General features: G+C 44.4%; 1 protein-coding gene across 7 annotated transcripts in view; it reads left to right on the forward strand.

Annotated features, from left to right (window-relative positions):
* Positions 1 to 17,342, forward strand: part of Cacna1e (calcium channel, voltage-dependent, R type, alpha 1E subunit) — a 468,116-nt gene that overhangs the window by 152,953 nt on the left and 297,821 nt on the right. For all 7 annotated transcript variants that reach the window (XM_005374993.2, XM_013521375.1, XM_013521398.1 and 4 more), the window contains one exon: positions 1,437 to 1,703. In XM_005374993.2, coding sequence (XP_005375050.1) covers positions 1,437 to 1,703 — 267 coding nt within the window. The remainder of the gene's footprint in view (positions 1 to 1,436; positions 1,704 to 17,342) is intronic.

A 17,342-nucleotide genomic window follows, 5' to 3' on the forward strand; every position in this document is an offset into this window, starting at 1 on the left:
GCCCGGAATCCCCGCGATGGCAGCGACGAGCTCAGCACCGCGCCAGTCGCTCAACGGGACACCGCACTGGGGACCCCTCTCTGCGGGGACCGGAGGCGCACGTGCGTGTGCGGTCCGCGCCGGTCCCCGCTCTCTTGCGGAGACTGCCGTGCCGCTGCGCCAGCCTGTCGACATCACTGGGGGGAAAGGTGACTCTTCCCTGGACTATTGCAGAGGTGGCCTGGTACCACCCTTCGGTCAAACAAGGCAAACCGGCCTCCCGCCCGCGACCTTCCCGCCTTCCGGCCGCAGCCCGCCCCTCCCCCGCGCTCGCCGCGCGCTGCTGCCCCCTCGCTGCGCCTCTGCGCTCGGCGGGTGCTCGCCCTGCGCGCCCGCCGCCCCGCTCTCCTTCCGCGGCTTCCCAGCTCGGTGCAGCTGGGTGGAAGAGAAGACCCCGTCCTCTGAGAGGAAGTTCGGTCCTTGGACAAGTCCCGTGCCGGGCCACCGCTAGGCTGGCTGCAACCTGTTCCTCCCTCGCCCCAGCGCCCGCCCTCTCGCGCTCCCGCCCTCTCCCGGCGCAGCCGCGGATCGCTGTTGCATGCTGATCCGGGGAGGCGGCGGCGGCGGCCGCGGCGAGCGCTCCGGGCGGATGCTGGCACTCGGGCTTCGCTGCTCTCTGGATGCTGCTCAACTTCTACCCCAAACGCAGGAGCTGTGAAGTCATTTGTCCCTCTCCGGCTGGATCGACTTCTGATTTTGATATTTTGGGCGTTGCGGTTTACGCAGGAACCTCAATAGTGCTCTTCCCCCACCCTCCCTCTCTCTCCAACCTTTGGATGCGTCTGCGCTGGCAGATTTAAAGACCCAAGTCTTGGCTGTGGAATTTCTTAGATGGACTTGTAGGAGCCGGCGTTATAAAGCACGTCACCGTAACTGGTCCTCGTCTTCTTCTTCTTTTTTTCAAAGTTCTTTTGTTTTCATTTTCCCCTCCCTCCTACCCCTCCCCCCAACCAATAAATCACCAAACTGTTACCTAGCGGGCCGTGCCTGCCTCTCTCCCTGAACTAGGTGGTGCGCCTTCCAGAAGAAGAGGAGCTATGTTTGAAGAGCAGCCTACTTCATCCGTCTCCTCTCCGGCCCCTCACCACCACCACACACTGGCATTTTGAGGGAAAAAAAAAAAATTTGCCTCCAGAAACTGAGCACCCCCAAGCCCTACCCCCCTTTTTTCCTTCTTGAGGAATGGAGCGCCGCGGAGGTTGTATTTAGATTCAACAGTTCAGAGAGGCGAGGCTGCTTGCTGCCGCCTCTCCCAAGAGCTCGCGGGGCTCCCCAGAGGCGGTGGTCCCCGCGCCGGGCTGGATGCGGCTCTAGGTCTCCGTGTGTCTTTCTGCTTGTTGCTGTGTGCAGGTGTTCGGCCATCACCTTTGTGTGTCTTCTGTCTGTTTAAACTTCAGGATGGCTCGCTTCGGGGAGGCGGTGGTCGGCAGGCCGGGGTCGGGAGATGGAGATTCGGACCAGAGCAGGAACCGACAAGGAACCCCGGTGCCAGCCTCGGGGCCGGCGGCCGCCTACAAGCAGTCGAAAGCGCAGAGGGCGCGGACTATGGCTTTGTACAACCCCATTCCTGTCCGGCAGAACTGTTTCACCGTCAACAGATCCCTGTTCATCTTCGGAGAAGATAACATTGTCAGGAAATACGCCAAGAAGCTCATCGATTGGCCATATCCTTTCTTGCCCACCATAACTCCCCTCTCCCCTTTTGCATTTCTGCGGGTGAGGGGGGAACCTAGCATGGAATTTATTCCCTACCCCTCCTTCCTGGTGCCAATTTGCCCCTTTGCTGAAGTGCACTCAGTACTCTGTTACATCCAGGGGGCAAGCTTGGTGCCTTGGAGACCTGTTTGGGCACTAGTGTTTTTCAAGGTAAGACTTTCGGTTTTTGAATTTTCCTATGTGGAAATCTCTTGCGTCCCTGGGTGTGTGATATTGCAGTGTCTACCCGTTTTTGGGCTGGGCTTTGTGTGAATCCTAGTCATCCCAACCCCCTCAGTCCTTCCTCAAGCTGCACTCTACATAGACCTGGGTAGCCCCTAATCTCGGGTCTTTCTTTCATAATCAATCTCCCATTTCCACCCTGTATGCCAACCCCTCTGTCCCTATTCCTCCCAGCTGGGGAGACACCTGCAGTCTATCAGTAGGCAAGTGGAGGCGCCCGGAGGGGATTTCTTATTTCAGAAGCTCCAAGAGCACTGGAGCAAAACTATGTATACAAATAGACAAATTAATAAGTCTTTGGCTGGGAACTCAGTTTAAATTCCTCTGCAAGTGGAATGAGTGAGTGTGTGTCAGGGGAGGTGATCTCTGTCACCACCGTTCAAAGTTGGAGTTCTCTTCTCAGCTGAAGACCAGCAGTTCATTTGGGCCCATCCTTTTCATGGTGTGGGTAGGGTACTCATGCTTAACTCAGCTGGTTGCTCTCTGAATATCTGGGATCAGACAGATGTGCTGGGCCTGAATTTGTGAGCGGAGGGCCAGAGGTGTGCAAGCAATCTATCTCTAGTTGCACAGGGATCGCTGTTCACTAGGAGCCAGTGGGGCATCTTTGATGATGTTGGCGTCAGGGTGAACAGGAGCTTCTTGGCAGGTTTAATCTAGCACACCAAATGCAGGCTGCTGACTAGGCATCTCACTGCCTTGCTCTTCACTAAGAATTTGGATGCCTGGCACGGCCATTAGTAACGGGTGGTGGTGGTGAGGGGGATTTGTAGGAGGCAGGCTAGTGATGCAGTGTTAAAAATGGGGTGGGCTTGGAGACGGAGACTTTGATGTGCTGTGGAGAGACATTGCTTGGGAAGGATGCACCGACAAAGAAAGCCTCTCCTCTGTACTCCCTCCTCCCTCCCTCCACCCTCCAGGTGTGCAGCAGTGAGATAGTTGGAGCTGCAGGGTCTCTGGTGTCAGCCAGGCTCGGGGCTTGCTTTCCCTGGGACCTGGGCATCTCTCTGCTACCCCCACCTCACTCTCTGGCCTTCCTTTCTCCTCCCCAGTTCCCTGCTTCAGCAGCTCCGCGATTGGCTGGTGCCTGGTGCTTCTAGGCAGCACCCCTCATTAGAAACGAAGGAGTATCTCTAAGCAGATATTCTTCCTGCCGCTGTTCGCATCCTCCTACAACCTGACTGGGCTACTTCCTCTCACCTTTTCCCTGCACTCTCCGCCCCCTTTCTCACCCCCACAGAGTGATCCTGGCCCATACAGTGCCAGAGTTGAACGTTTCTAGGTGGGGGCTTGAGGCGGGGGAGGGGTCCTGTCCCTGCAGTCACGGCTGCCGGTGAGCTGCACAAAGCGGACAGATCTCATTGTGTTGCGTGCTGCGGCTGCAAATAACTCCTCTGGGCAGGTCTCTACGATTTCCCAGCTGGGCCCCCTGCCTCGCCCGCCTTCTACAATTCTCTAAAATTTCCCACCCACCAGGTGCCGCTTTGCTGTTAGGGCGTGTTTATTCAGATAGGCGCCCTCCCGTTTCCTTGCGGTAGATAGACAAAGCGCTCAGCCGCCCCGCGGGTGGCAAAGTGTGCCAGCTGCCGCCGTTGACACCTTGGACAGCGCCATCTAAAACTCCTCTAGCGGCCCTGGGCTCACCAGTCCCTTGGGTTCAGCACCTCCAGTACTTCCGGCTGGGCCTTGTTTCCCTGATTGAGAAATGAAGCATGTTCCGTACACCATGCGATTGCCCCTTTAGACGCTTCCTCCTCCGCTGTAAAGACACCGCCTTTCCACCAGGCTGTGGGAGCGCAAGGTGCAGCTATGGGTCTTACTCCTCCCTTTCCTTGTCTCTGGCCAAAATGGACCAAAGGGAGTCAGAGGACAGCTGCTCCAGGGAGTCAATTTCAGCATCGTGCTCAGTGTCTTGGCCACAAGCCCGGTCCCAATGGTCGTTTTTTCCCCCCACAGTTGGAAGTTTTACAGTGGTTCTACAGCATGTATACTGTTGTAAAAGTGTTCAGAGAACATCTGCTAAGGTGTTTAGTGCAGCCCAGTTGGAAAATTTAAGATACACTTTTTTTCTCCCCTGGCTGACAATGTAATTGACTGATATATTCCCTCTGGTGGTGACTACATGGAAACATTGCACTTTAGTGAGCTCTGCGTTTTCTCGAAATCTGCATCTAAGTTCCTAGTCTCCTCTGTCCTCGCTTCTGCAATATCTATCTTCCTGAAATAGTTTGCTTTTTCTTACTGAGAGTCAGTGTGTGTAGTGGCTACCTCAAAAGCTTGGAAGTTTGGCTGCTTCAGTTCAAATCCTATTTCCTTTAGAAGCTCTGTGACCTTGAAAAGTTACTTCATTACCCCGTGACTCAGTTTCCCTATCTGTAAAATGGAGATGATAACAAGTTACTGGGAGAATTAAATAAGTTAATATATGTCAAGTGTCTGCAATATTAAGTAATTACCCAATAAACATTATCTATTATTAAAGGAGTTCTTTGGGAATTTTAGCACCCACGAAGGGAGGGGCTTTAGTTCAAAGTGAAGTCCTTTGTTTAGATTCTTACATCTCAAAGAGCAAGAAGCTGCATCTGCCTCAAGTTAGCTTAAGAATTCAGAATCCTGGGCCCCACTTCAGACTCCTGAAGCTGAATTTGCATTCTAACAAGATACCCAAGTGCTTAGTGTGTATGTAATTGAGTAACATATTCCATGTACTGGTGACCAGTTTGAGATGTACTTATGTGCTCTTTGTAAAGGCCAAGTTTTGAAAAATAAAGAATGTTGAGAAAACATGTCAAGGCCCACTTTGATATTTGGTACTGATGGACATTCAGCATGCTTGGCATATTCAGCATGCTTGAGGATTTTGATTGCTTGTGCTCTATGACATCTTGTGAAACTGACACTTGCAGTGGCTATAGAAAGTCACTGTGGGATTAGGAGGACAGTGAGCCCTTTCTGTGCACTGTGTGTGTTGGTCTGAAAGGATGAGTGAAGTAAAAGGAATGATTTAACATCTTACAGGCTCTCTGATTGAGAGTGGCATGCCCAGCTGTTAATAGCGGAGGTCTAATTCTTTGAAGAAATGCCTAAGATAACCCAGATTTGGCATGAAAGATGGTGACAAGTCAACAGCCTACTCTGAATGTGTTTCACTTTTCATGGAAGCTACATCTGCATAGGGAGATAATTTGATAATTTTGACACTCTACAGTGTATACCATAAGCTTTTTGAAAATGCTAACCTGACTTAAAATGGATATTACATTTTATAGGAGTCTTCCTTCTCTTTCTTGCTCATCTAATAGATCTAACAAGATTGTTTCTCTTCTCAGGCAGTGGCTGTTCTGAGTGCCATCCCATGGTCACTGTGCTGTGTACTTAACCAGCTTCAAATGGTCTGTGCTCGGGACCAGTTACCCTGTGGAGGGGCACACAGGATCTCTCACATAGGTTGTGATATACCCTACACTTGTTTGCACTTTTTCAGGTCAAGATGAAGGGAAGAAATGTTATCTGACTTGGAGGCTCTGTGCATCATAGATTTCTCTTCTACCCACTTGGTCATCTCAGCAGGGGAGCATGTTTTATGTGGAAATGAACACAGTTTAAACTAGGAAGATCAAATGTGCTTGTAGCCACTGAGGTGATGAAACTCATAAGGAAGCTGTGGCTGTTCATCCCTGATTTCTTGAGGAGATTTTCACTGTATCCCCTAAGCACTCTGGCTATGGGTCAGAGAACAGATGATGTTTCTTTATGACGAATTTCCCATGCAGTAAGTGGTAAATTTATTTTGGAAGATTTGGTAAGGTTTACTGAAAGTTATAGTTCCCAAGTGTCCCATTTTGGCCTATACTTTTTTCCCGTTCTGTTTGCCTATAAATGTACGGTCTTGTAGGATAGCAAATGGTCGTTGTGGTTAGGATTTCAGGTTTGATATAACTAGCAGATTATAAATCTGGTGCCTTGATTAGGGCAGAGGCTGGGAACTAACAAGGGTGCAGTCTGTAATTGTGTGTTCTTATTAGGTAACATAGAAAGGCATTTTCCATGTACCTGGGCACAATGCAGTCACGGAGACTATACTGACAGTAGCTGGTGTCGCGGCCGCAGGATACAGGTCTTTGTTTCCTGAGGCTCCCGGGATAATCTCTGACTTGCTTGTTAGCTCTGCTCTTGATATGAGGTGTGGGTAATATTTCCTCTGGAAGCCCGGCCAAGGCTGGCTGTGGGGACCATTTCAAATTGGGGTGCAGCCTGAAAAGCGAATTGAAGTGAAGGAGTTTGACTGAGTGAAATGACTTGAGGCTGGGGACAAAAATATCTGGAATGTGATAGTTTTGTCTGGTGGTTTGCATGTCACTCTTTCCCCACTTCCCTGCAGTTTCCTTCCTGGTAATAGGTGAAGTGCACACTATGAATTTAAGGAGGAGGAGGAAAATAATGAAAACAGGCCTTCTTTTTTTTTTTTTTTTCCTCCTGAAAGATCCAGACTCCAGAATTATTAACTCCATCAAAAATTGCTTGATCTCTTTTTAGCTGTTACTGTACAAAATGTAGGTGTTTTTTTCCTCCTCAAACTGTGCTGCTTTCTCCCTCTCTTTATGGGAACATCTGGTTTCTTGCAATCTTCAGACTCTCAGTTAGAACAAAATTGAGTCAAGATTTGCTAAGCTGTCAGAACTCTTGCAAACCCTTTGACTTTATGTGTTTGATCAGCAAATCAGTAGCCTCCCTTGTGCCCTGCATAGGCTGCCTGGGAAGCTGCAGCTCACCAGACACCAAAGCTCTGCTGTGCAATCCAGTCCTTCAGAGGCCACACGGCTGATCTTATTTTATTTATTACTGACCACAAAGACTTGAAAGACAGAACCTAAATGCAACTGTAATTAATACCCTTTTATTTAAGGAGACAGAGGCCAGGTCTTTACTTTCTCTTTCGGTTCATTCTTCCATCCATCTTTTCTTGCTTCTATATTTTTCTTTCTCATTTTTAGGTTCAGCTTTTGTGAATAATTCATTATATGTGTGGGTTTTTCCTAGGATTTTCAGAGAGGAAGAGTGTCTTCCTCTTGGATATGACCAAGATCTCTTGGGAAGGGCCAGTTTCAGAAATCAACTTTTTCTCTAAATCCTTTGTTTTCTGTGGTAGGACTGTGACACAGGAAAAGGTAGCTGATGGGGAAGGTTGTCTTTTAACATGCTTTTTCTTGCTATTTTTGTAATGACTGCCTTTTATCCAGCTCCTTTGCATTTAGGTGTCTCTTAAATAGACAGCTGCTTCCCTCCTCTACTTATAGATATGGTTCACTAGAAAGTGTTTATGTCCCCAAGTACTTGTCCCTCTTGAGTCCTTGCATCAGTTGGGATTTTCTAGCTGATAAATACTACACCACTGAGCTAAGAAGCAGGCTTCTATGAACGATTCTGTTTACAGTGTGAATTCACATAGTCGCGAATGTTGTGGGGAGGAGGCACCTCACCACTACTACCACCGTTACCACCAAGTGACTTCTGAAGCAGTCATTCTTGAAGAGAAATAGAAATACCAGAGACTTAGATCATTTTTCTTTCTGTCTCCTAAAGCTACACACAGAGGACTCATAACTGATTTACCAGTCATGTTTCTAGCATCAGTTCTAATTAAGGACGGAGAGTATAGCACATAGCTTTTAAACTCCTCCAGCCTAGCGGTCTCCTGTATATCAAGCCTATTTCAGGGCGATGTCTACAGTGTATTTTTGCTCACTGAAGAATACAACAAATATGTTTCATACATTTATCATTCGTTGCATCTTCGGCCATCTTTGGCTACAAACCCTGATGAGGGACTCCCCCTACCCCTTTTAAGACATGGTTTTGTGGAGTTGTCTTGGCTGCACTCAAAATTCCCATCCTTCTGCTGAGCCTCCTGGATACTGGAATTATAAGTGTGTGTGACCACACCTGGCTTCACAGACACATTTTAAAAGTAGTATTTCATTCCAGAAACAGGAGAGCAGGCCTTGGGACTTAGCAAGGCTCCTGTGGTCCAGCCATGTCAGGAGAGGCTTCAGAGAGAGATAGGTCTTTGGCCTACAGGAGTTGATTTGAATCACTGTTCTAGCTGCATAATTTTGAGGCTATAGTTTTGCTTTATGCATCTTGCTTCTTTTTTGCTGCATTTGCACTGCATTTCTGAAGAATTTGGAAAGATTCTCTATTTCTTCTCCCTCTCCAGGAGTGAGATGAGAAGAATGCAAGCAGAGTGGTGGGTAACAGGGCAGAGGGGGAGAGGAGTAATGGTCTGGTTAACGTGATGAGTGAAGCTGTGCTGGTGTCATTCTGACAGCGATGATATGGTGCTGTGAGCGGCCTCCTGGACAGGAAAGGATGCTCTGAGAACTAGGCGGAGGAGAAGAAAGAGTCCTAACAAGTCTTTTCCAGCCTTCAGCTGAACTGTAGGTTGAAAGTTTTCAAACTTTCAGAGCCTCTTTCTTGATTTCCACACTATTATCTCAAGGGGCTGGTCGGGGTCAAAAAGGCATGAAATGAATTTTCAACAGTCACTTGTGAATGGCCTGGCAATTTCCAGCTGTGTGCCAGTGGGAACTATCTTAATTCCATTCTGCCACCCTCTATTCCTTCTAGCAGGTGATTTTCATGAGTATCATGACTAATTCCTCATTTACTTCCTTTGTGGTTGAAGCTGGACATATGCACTCTGCCTGTTTCACCTACATTCTTGACTGGTTCAGTGTGTCTCAGAGTCACCTGGAGGGCTTGTTAGAACACAAGTCACTGGACCCTACTGCCAGAGTTCCTCACTGAGTAAGACTGAAGTAAAGCCCAAGAATTCTCATTTGTCACAAGTTCCCCAGGGACACTGATGCTGGTGCTGTACTGGTGCTCTCAGAGGCGTACTTTGAGAATTGCTGTGCTACACAGTTTTGTTTCTGCCTAGCAACGCCTTCCGAGAAACCAGTCTTATAAATTACTGGGAAGATTCCCCACTCTAAATCTCTGTCTCATGTACTAGCCTGAGGCTCTGCTGTTAACATAAACTTATTCTTTGGTCTCAGTGAAGCCTTAAGACCTTTGTATAAAATGCAGGTGAACTTGGGCATTGAAACACATTAGGCTAATATATGACATTATCAACTTCAAGTTAGTTCACCTTTCTCTTTCTGGCCATATACCTGAGAATAGGCTCTTTTGAGAATGGACATGCCCCTTTGATTCCAGCACTTAGCCCAGTGCTGGCACATGGTGAGCATTCAGTAAATGCTCAGTGAGTGGTTTTTAGTTAAATCAGTTACTGTGGATGTAAGAAGCATCAGTGAAGTGCCCATTATGTGCCCAATGCTGCACTGACTGGGCTTTAGGACCAGGGGTGGCCTGGTGGTAGGGTGAGGATACTAGATGGCTGGGAGTGGAGAGAAGGCTCATCACATGGGAATGTTGTAAAAGACGAGCCTTATCTACTTCACAGTTTTGCTCACGATTGCTCCAGTTTCTGTTACCCAGTGTGGACTTCCCCAATATAAAAATATGTGGAGTATTGATTATCTAGGTTTTTGTTATAAAGAGCTCTATTAATTGGAGCTCAGAGATCTGTAGTGCAAATGACAATTCAGATTGTGAAGGTGGTCCCCATGCACACAAACACACAGAATGCTGTAGTGCTCAATACTTCTTCTTCTTTTCTTTCTTTCTTTCTTTCTTTCTTTCTTTCTTTCTTTCTTTCTTTCTTTCTTTCTTTCTTCCTCTCTCTGTCTTTCTCTCTGTCTCTGTCTCTGTCTCTGTCTCTCTCCCCCTCCTTCTTTTCCTCATTTTTCCAGGACTTAGGATTGAACCCAAGGCCTCTGCACTAAGCTTCATCTCTAACCCTTTTTATTTAATTTTTTATTTAGAGACAAGTTTACTGAGTTACTGAGGCTGGGCTCAAACTTTTGATCATTCTGCCTCAGCCTCCTAGATTGCTGGGATTACAGGTGTGTACCACCGTGCCCAGATTGTAGTGCTTTCAGAATGTTGCCAATAAAGTGTTCATTACATTATGTCCAACATAGTTTGGTATGTGCTTTTTATTGCACTATTCTGAACTTGCATGAATTATAATCTATATTGATGTAGAAAGTATCTTCTTCTTATATTCATTTTTCTTCTCCAAATACATACACCAGGTAACAAGATTTGTTGTATTGTTCTAGAAGTCAGTACTTTTAGCTCTAAAAATGCTATAAAATTAGAGATGAATTCAGGTGCAATTGTCACATCAGCAGGTGGCAGTTGGTGCAAATGGATTGATAGCTCAGCAGGCTTTAGATTTACAGGCCAAGCTCCCTGGCTGGTAAAGTGGTATTATATCTAACGGAGTGCGTTTGTTTCTGTTGGCTCATGTTGAAAATGAACCTCCAAGATTTTCAAGAGTCCCTCTAGTAGACACTTCAGCAAGACCTTGTCAGATGATATCTTCTCTAACTTGACTCTGAATTATTCAGCTTTTGTGTCTTTGGCTTATTGCTGTGTACTTTTATACTCCTGTCACCCTGCTTCTTGATCCAGGTCAGAGAATGCTGGACTCTATAACTGCTCACTTGGGGGGTGACTTTTGTTTTGTTTTGTTTTTTGAGACAGTCTCACTTTGTATTATAAGGTGGCCTTGAACTCACTATGTAGCCCAAGTTGGCCTCAAACTCACAATGATCTTCCTGCCTCTGCCGCCCAAGTGCTGGGATTATAGGCATCCAACACCACACCTGGAAAGGGGTGATATTCTTTAAGATCTTAAAGGTCAATTCTAAATCTGTGGTATTTACAGTTAGCACTGCCTTGATTGGCTGTCTGGTGGCATCTACATGACTCTGTTTGGAGTACTAGGGCTGTTAATCCCTCTAGTGCAGTGCTTATTTATTTCCTTCTATATTGGGATCATAAATCCTATTGAAATTTGCCTAATATTGTGACCCCCCCCTCACTGCTTAAAAATATACATAGTCTTCTGTATTTGGTTTCAGGAGTTCGTGAGTTACAGTTTAAAAACCACTGCTATGTTAGAAAATTTCCACACACTGAGCTATTGGGATATTGGGTCTTCAGGAAGTGATTACAAATGAAACATCAAAACCTTTGTGTCCAAGTATGTCAAGAACTCCATGTGAGATGTATTTGCACTAGTCTGTCACCAAAACTGCTTTAGAGAACACAAACGTTCTAATCAGAGCATTAATTCAATACAAAACTCTTCTTCACCCTGATAGATGGCCCTCAAGCTTGAGCACTTGTAGTGACAAAGTGCTTTTTGTTTACTCAAAAGTTTAAGGCATCCGAAGTTGAAATACTCCTGCTTATTTCCTCCATTTATGCATCCCCTGCTCTTTTCATTCTGTAAAGCAGTACTGACCAAATCTGCTTCTTATTTCTGCTAGGTCTTATGACATTTGGCACCACGGTTGGTTAGAGCTTTCTGTGGTAATGGATGTGTTTTTATTGTTATTACCCAGTATGGCGGCCACTAGCTGTATGAACTCTTGTGCCCTTGATATGTTGCTAGTGTGATTAAAACTAAATTTTAATTTTAAAACTTCAATTAATTGAAACTTAAGCAGGAACGTGTGGCTAGTGGCTAGTGGCTAGTAGCTATTGTACTCAACAGCACCAGTAGAGAGAATAATGAGTCAGAAGCCTAAATCCCACTTGGTTTCTCATTTATTAAGTTTGGAGCTGGACAAGTTGTCCTTTGCTTTTGGTGTAGAGCTTCTTTCCATCCACTATGAGTATCACTCTACCTCAGCTTCCATAGTCACCATCTGGTCAGCTGTTCCAGCTGGCCCAGCAGTCCCAAAGGGTTCTCCTCTTTTGGACCTACTGCACCTTTCCATTTCCTGCTCCTTTTGCTGAGTGGCTCTGGCTTTAGGAGTGCACAATTCTTGGAGGTCATTTTCTCTGTGAAGGCTTTCTCGATTTCTCTTGGCAGAGTAAGAACAACTCCCTTCTCTGGGTTCCCATTGGGCACTTTCTGTAATTACTTTATTGTAACATTTACCACTTAACTTTAGCATTGGTTTAAAATCCCTGCAAGGGAAGATCACATTATCTATTAATTTTTTTTGTACCAGGAATCGAACTCAGGACCTTGTGCTTGTCAGGCAGGCGCTGTGCCACTTAGCTATATCCCTGGCCCTCTATTAGGTTTTTTAAACTACCAGAATACAGAGCAGTGCTCATTAACATTGGCATTTAACACATTTGTTTCAGTTAAAATACTTCTTCTGTCTTTTTTTTTAAAAGAAATGACATTCTATTTCTGGCTTGACTTGAGGTTTTAGTCAGCTAAAAGCCTTGGGTTCTATTAATATGAATTGATAACAGTGTTGTTTCCCTCATACTGTTCTCATTCAGTTTAATTTTTGAATGTAGATTCAGGATTCTGGATTTATTTCAGGTAATTTTTATCTTTTTGCTTTTGATCCAAGTATTGATTCTGTAGAGATCTTTTTCAAGTGAGGAGAAGAAACTAATATTCTTTGAGTGGCCACCAAATTTTAGAATTTTTACATTTACACAAGTTCAGCAAGTGTTATTATCTAGATTTTAAGTAAGGGGAGACTGAGGCTGAAGAAGTTTAAGTCCTCTGCTAAAGGTCACTACCAGCGTACTTGAATCAAGTGGCCGGATTCTAATTTGGCTTCAGTGATTTCTCTCGTATATTGTCTCTGGACTTGGCTGTTTAATGAGCAGGTTCCCTGCTCTGAGCTCTGTGACATCTGCAAGTTTGATAGGCATGTGCTTTATGCTTTCATTCAAATAACTGATGAAAACATGATTAGAATGAGGACCCCCTCCTTCTGCTTATCATTAGTGCGTGAGTCAGTGCTCATGGACTGTTGAGCTTTTCTCAGATCTTCTGAATGGTGCTTTAGCCAACTGACATTTCTCTATTTGTCTGCAAAAATATTATGAGAGATATCCCTGTCACATGCTTTACTGAAATCAATACACACTTCCAATGACTATTTCATGTCTATTTTAAGCTAGGATGTAGCATCTTGCTTTCTCCCAAGTCCATTTTAGGCATCATTTTCAGAGACCCACACAATATTTTTTTTCTTTGCTAGACAATAAAAGAATCTCAGGAGTAGAAAGGATATTAGACTTTAGACCAATGCACAATTGATGAATGTTTTAGAGTTCAGAGTTTTGGAAGCATTTGAGTGTCATTGTTAAAAACATGGCCTCAGGATTCAAATCTCAGCACTACCGCTACTGCTTCCTAGCTGTGTGCCTAGGCAACCTGCTTACCCTTGCTGTGCTTCAGATCTCTCAAATGTAAAATGAAAACAGTAATTTTATCCTGCGTGAAGATCAGATGAGATAGTTCATGAAAGTGCATAGAATAGTGTTTGGCACATGGCGTATAGTGAATAATTCTTAGCTATTACTTTCTGGTTAATTCTGGATGATTTCACTGTTAAACATCTGCAGCCAAGTTTTCTCCTTCTAACAATACCACCTTACTTCCTCTTGACTTGGAGCAGTTTTTGAAGCTGAGCTTTGTCAGATACTATTCCTGCGACCTTGCCTTCATTACCTGAGCCTCAGGATCTTCAGGTGGGTGGTAGAGCTCCTGGTCCCTGCTCTGCTAACCTTCTAAGACTTGTGAAGGCTGTCACCATAGGTGTTGTATGAAAGCTCTTTATAAACATATCAGATGTTAACCTTAGTGTTAATGTTGACAGACTGTGTAAATATCTAAGATTATCAAGTACTATGTGACAGGTATGTCACTACATGTCCATGGATTATTACATTTATTCCTCATGACAATCCTATGGAAATACACATTCTTATTTTCTGCATTTTGCATTTGTGGGGACTAAGGCATGGAGAAGTTAACTTATTTGTCCAAGAGCAGAGAGTGAATGAGAGCTGAGGGCCTGATCAGGGCTGGTTCTTAGTCACCGCACCTGGGTGCTCTTAATGTGAACCTTTTATTCCTTCTCAAAGTTATTACGTTTACAGTGTTAAAAAATTTAAAATATCAACATCAAATTTTCCTTTGTTTATTTCTAATGCTGATTTTACACCACCATTGTCCTTAAGGACACATTTGTATTTATAATCCAGAAAAAAAATATTTTTAGGAGAAGTAATAGGGCAGAATTTTGCCAGCCAGCAGATCTGATGTTCAAAACCATGAAGATCCTTAAACAAACTCACTTGTTTTTATTTTTGTGGTATAAAAATAGTAACCAAACATTTCAGATGGTCCAACTGATGGCGTATGGAAGGAACCCTCTGAGAGTCCCAGCTTGGCCTCTGAGCAGGTTTTCTTCTCAGGGGTTGCCAGCTTTCCAACTATTCCTTGTCATTCAGGTTTCTTGGATGCAAGATTTCTATATTTGTTCAGAGAACAGAGTCAGAATTGCCATGAACTGTGAAAGAAACTTCTGGAAGAATTAGAGCAATATGTATGTACGTGGAACCTTCATGGCTTTGAGCCTTTGGACTTTGCCTAATGAGCTTCAGGAAGGGCATCTGCCCAACATAATGGAGGGCATTGCACCTGTGGGAATTGGATATTGGTGTAGATGAGAATAGAGAATTAAGATGAACAACTTGGATTCTGAAAATCAGACAGAAGTCTCAAAAGAAATCAGAGTGAGCTTAACAAAGTTAAAGGGACATCAGAGTGAGCCTAATAAAGTTAAAGTTCCTGCTAATTTGGGATGGTATTTGTATGGAAACTTGTATTTGTGCAATAGCTGAGCCATTATGGGCACACAGGATACATGTGTTCTGTTGATATGCACAGCAGTGATATGGGCTGGTCCGGACGGGGGTGAATGGATGGATGTGGTAATATGAGAGCAGGTTTGGGGAGTGTGGGCCCATGTAAATTCAGAGGATCTGGGCATTTTGATACATTAACCTTCCTTTCTCATAGACAGTTATAACTCTCTCTGTCTCTGTCTCTGTCTCTGTCTTTGTCTCTCTCTCTCTCTCTCTCCTGAAGTTCTGTAGACAAGGATATTACATCCCTAGGTAACTTCCTTCCCAGCTGATGATTAAAGGGTAACAAATGTCCACCTTAAATGTATAGGTGCAAAATGACTGAGCTTGTTTTCATCACAACTATCAGTAGATAGACTCAAGACAGCAAAACAAAGGAATAGATTCTAGCACCTTAAAACTGTCTAGCACCTTCCACACTTCTGCTCGAAAGAGGCTGAGTTCAGAAACACTGCACAGTCATCAGTTTTGTCATTTCTTTTTCTCTTATCTTCATTTATTTTACCATCTAATCTGACCAGCGTTCTATAGAGATGGTCATCCTGGCTGAGAGCGCTGTTGATTCCTCAGTATCTGTCCTTGCAGGTTGATGGAGGAAACTAACCTTTAATGAAGGCCCACTGTGTGAAAGGTACTGTATGGTGTATTTTAGTAGCATGTATGATGTAATACAATCCTGTGTGGAGTGGGTATCATTGTTCTCAGTTTACAGATAATTAGTCCAGGGTCATACATAGCGGTGGTCTGGATCAACTCTATTGGTTAGTCTTTCTTTTGTACCACGCTACCATGACCAGACCCGACGACTGGCAGTACTCTTCCCTAACATAATATATTTTTAGGATGATACTCCAAACTACTCTGTATATATGACCCACAAAGTATGAGGCTAAAGCTACAAAAGAGTGAAGGGTCAGTAGATGAAAGAAGAACAGAAACTCCCTTAATCATCAAGGTCATCGTGAAGTGGACCCAAGACATCTTGCTTTCTGTCATCAGAAAGTGAGTTCGGATTAGAATCTTTGCTATTTTATCTTGCTCCTTCCCCAAAAGCACCACTGCCACACTATCTTCATCACTCTGCAGATGACTTTTGATTTGAAAATGTCAATTTTCCTTTCTGTATTAGCATGTCAAGTGCATTTGCTTTTCTCCCCCAGCCCTCAATGGAGCCTCCCCTCAGCCAGCCCTCAGCTCCAGGGTGCTGATAGTGTGAGTTGCAGTGTGGAGGTGGCAGTTTTTCTGACTTTTTCTTGAACTTTAACTTATTGCATGCTTCTGCTCTTGCAGCTTTTTGAGGAAAAGAGGGTAGGGATGGTAGGGAGGCTGCAGAAAAGAATCATATTCTGGTAGAGTGTAGGAAAGGGTTACAGTAGGTTTATGGAAAAGCAGCCTTATGTTTATTCCCAGGTCAGCATTATGAGGATTCTTACTTTTCATTGAGTATCTACTAGGGAAGTTTCTAGCCAATTCAGTGGGTCATGGAGCTCCTCTCCTTGAAAATTTAGAAACACTTTCATAAACACTTACTAAGTGTTCATAGATGTGCCAGGATTTCCATTTTGAATGTTATTATTAGATTTCCTCACTAAAAGCTTCATCAAAAGTGACCTTTTTCAATTGTAATAGTGGATGGTCTTTGTCCCCTCCACTTCTCTCCTAATCATGTTCCCTATTCATCTTACGGAATATTACCAGGACTTAAAAGCAACTCTAATCAGACCCTCACTTATTTGTAAGAAAGATAGGGCCAGAGATACTAAGAGTCTTGCCATAAGTCTCTCAGTAAGTGAAGGCAGAGGCTGGAATCCAGGGTTTCTGACTCACTGCACATTTTTTCCTTCTATTTCTTCCATACCCTTTCTTTGTTCAGTCAATTCCTTCTACCTTCTTCTTCTTCTGGGATGAACTTGTCCTTTTATTAGCAAATATGTGTTTTTGGAGTTTCTCTTGAAACATATGAGACTGGGTATAAGGATCATCACTAATAGAAAAGTCTTAAGTAAGAAAAGTAAGAATGGACAAGAGAAAGATAATTTACAGAGGTAAAACCTTCTGGTACAAATCTGTTGGGGATGGGATGCCATGATTCAAAACAATGGTTAATTTTTCCTTTCCCTAAAATGTGACCAGAGAACCATATGAATTGATATGACTCCATAAGGAATGGACCCTTCTATTCAGTGTAAAACCCAAGTCTAGGTCTCAGCAAATGGGAGAATGGATGGATGCTTAGCAAGAATCCATCTCAGAATGTTTGCTGGACTGTTCATTGGTAGACTATCCAGACCTTTACCTTAGCAGATAGGCTTTTGAGAACCACTGAGTAGTCCTGGAAAAGAAGTGAGCTTAAATAAAAGATCCGTTTCTTTCAGATTTCTCCATTCAGGATAGGAAGCCAGGGACTTTTATTTGATTGTTCCAATGATAATTTCCCAAGATTTGCAGTGTATGGACCTGAGAGTCTAGAGAGACTCTGGAAAGACCTCCTTCTCCCCCAACTCTCCATATGTTCATCTGTAAGATGAATATGCTGGAAGTGTTAGAAGAACTCTAAGGCTCCTTTCATTTCTTCCCCTGGCACCTCTGGGATT

This window comes from Chinchilla lanigera, unplaced genomic scaffold, assembly GCF_000276665.1.
Source record: "Chinchilla lanigera isolate Chin_1 unplaced genomic scaffold, ChiLan1.0 scaffold00005, whole genome shotgun sequence".
Classification (NCBI taxonomy): Eukaryota; Metazoa; Chordata; class Mammalia; order Rodentia; family Chinchillidae; genus Chinchilla; species Chinchilla lanigera.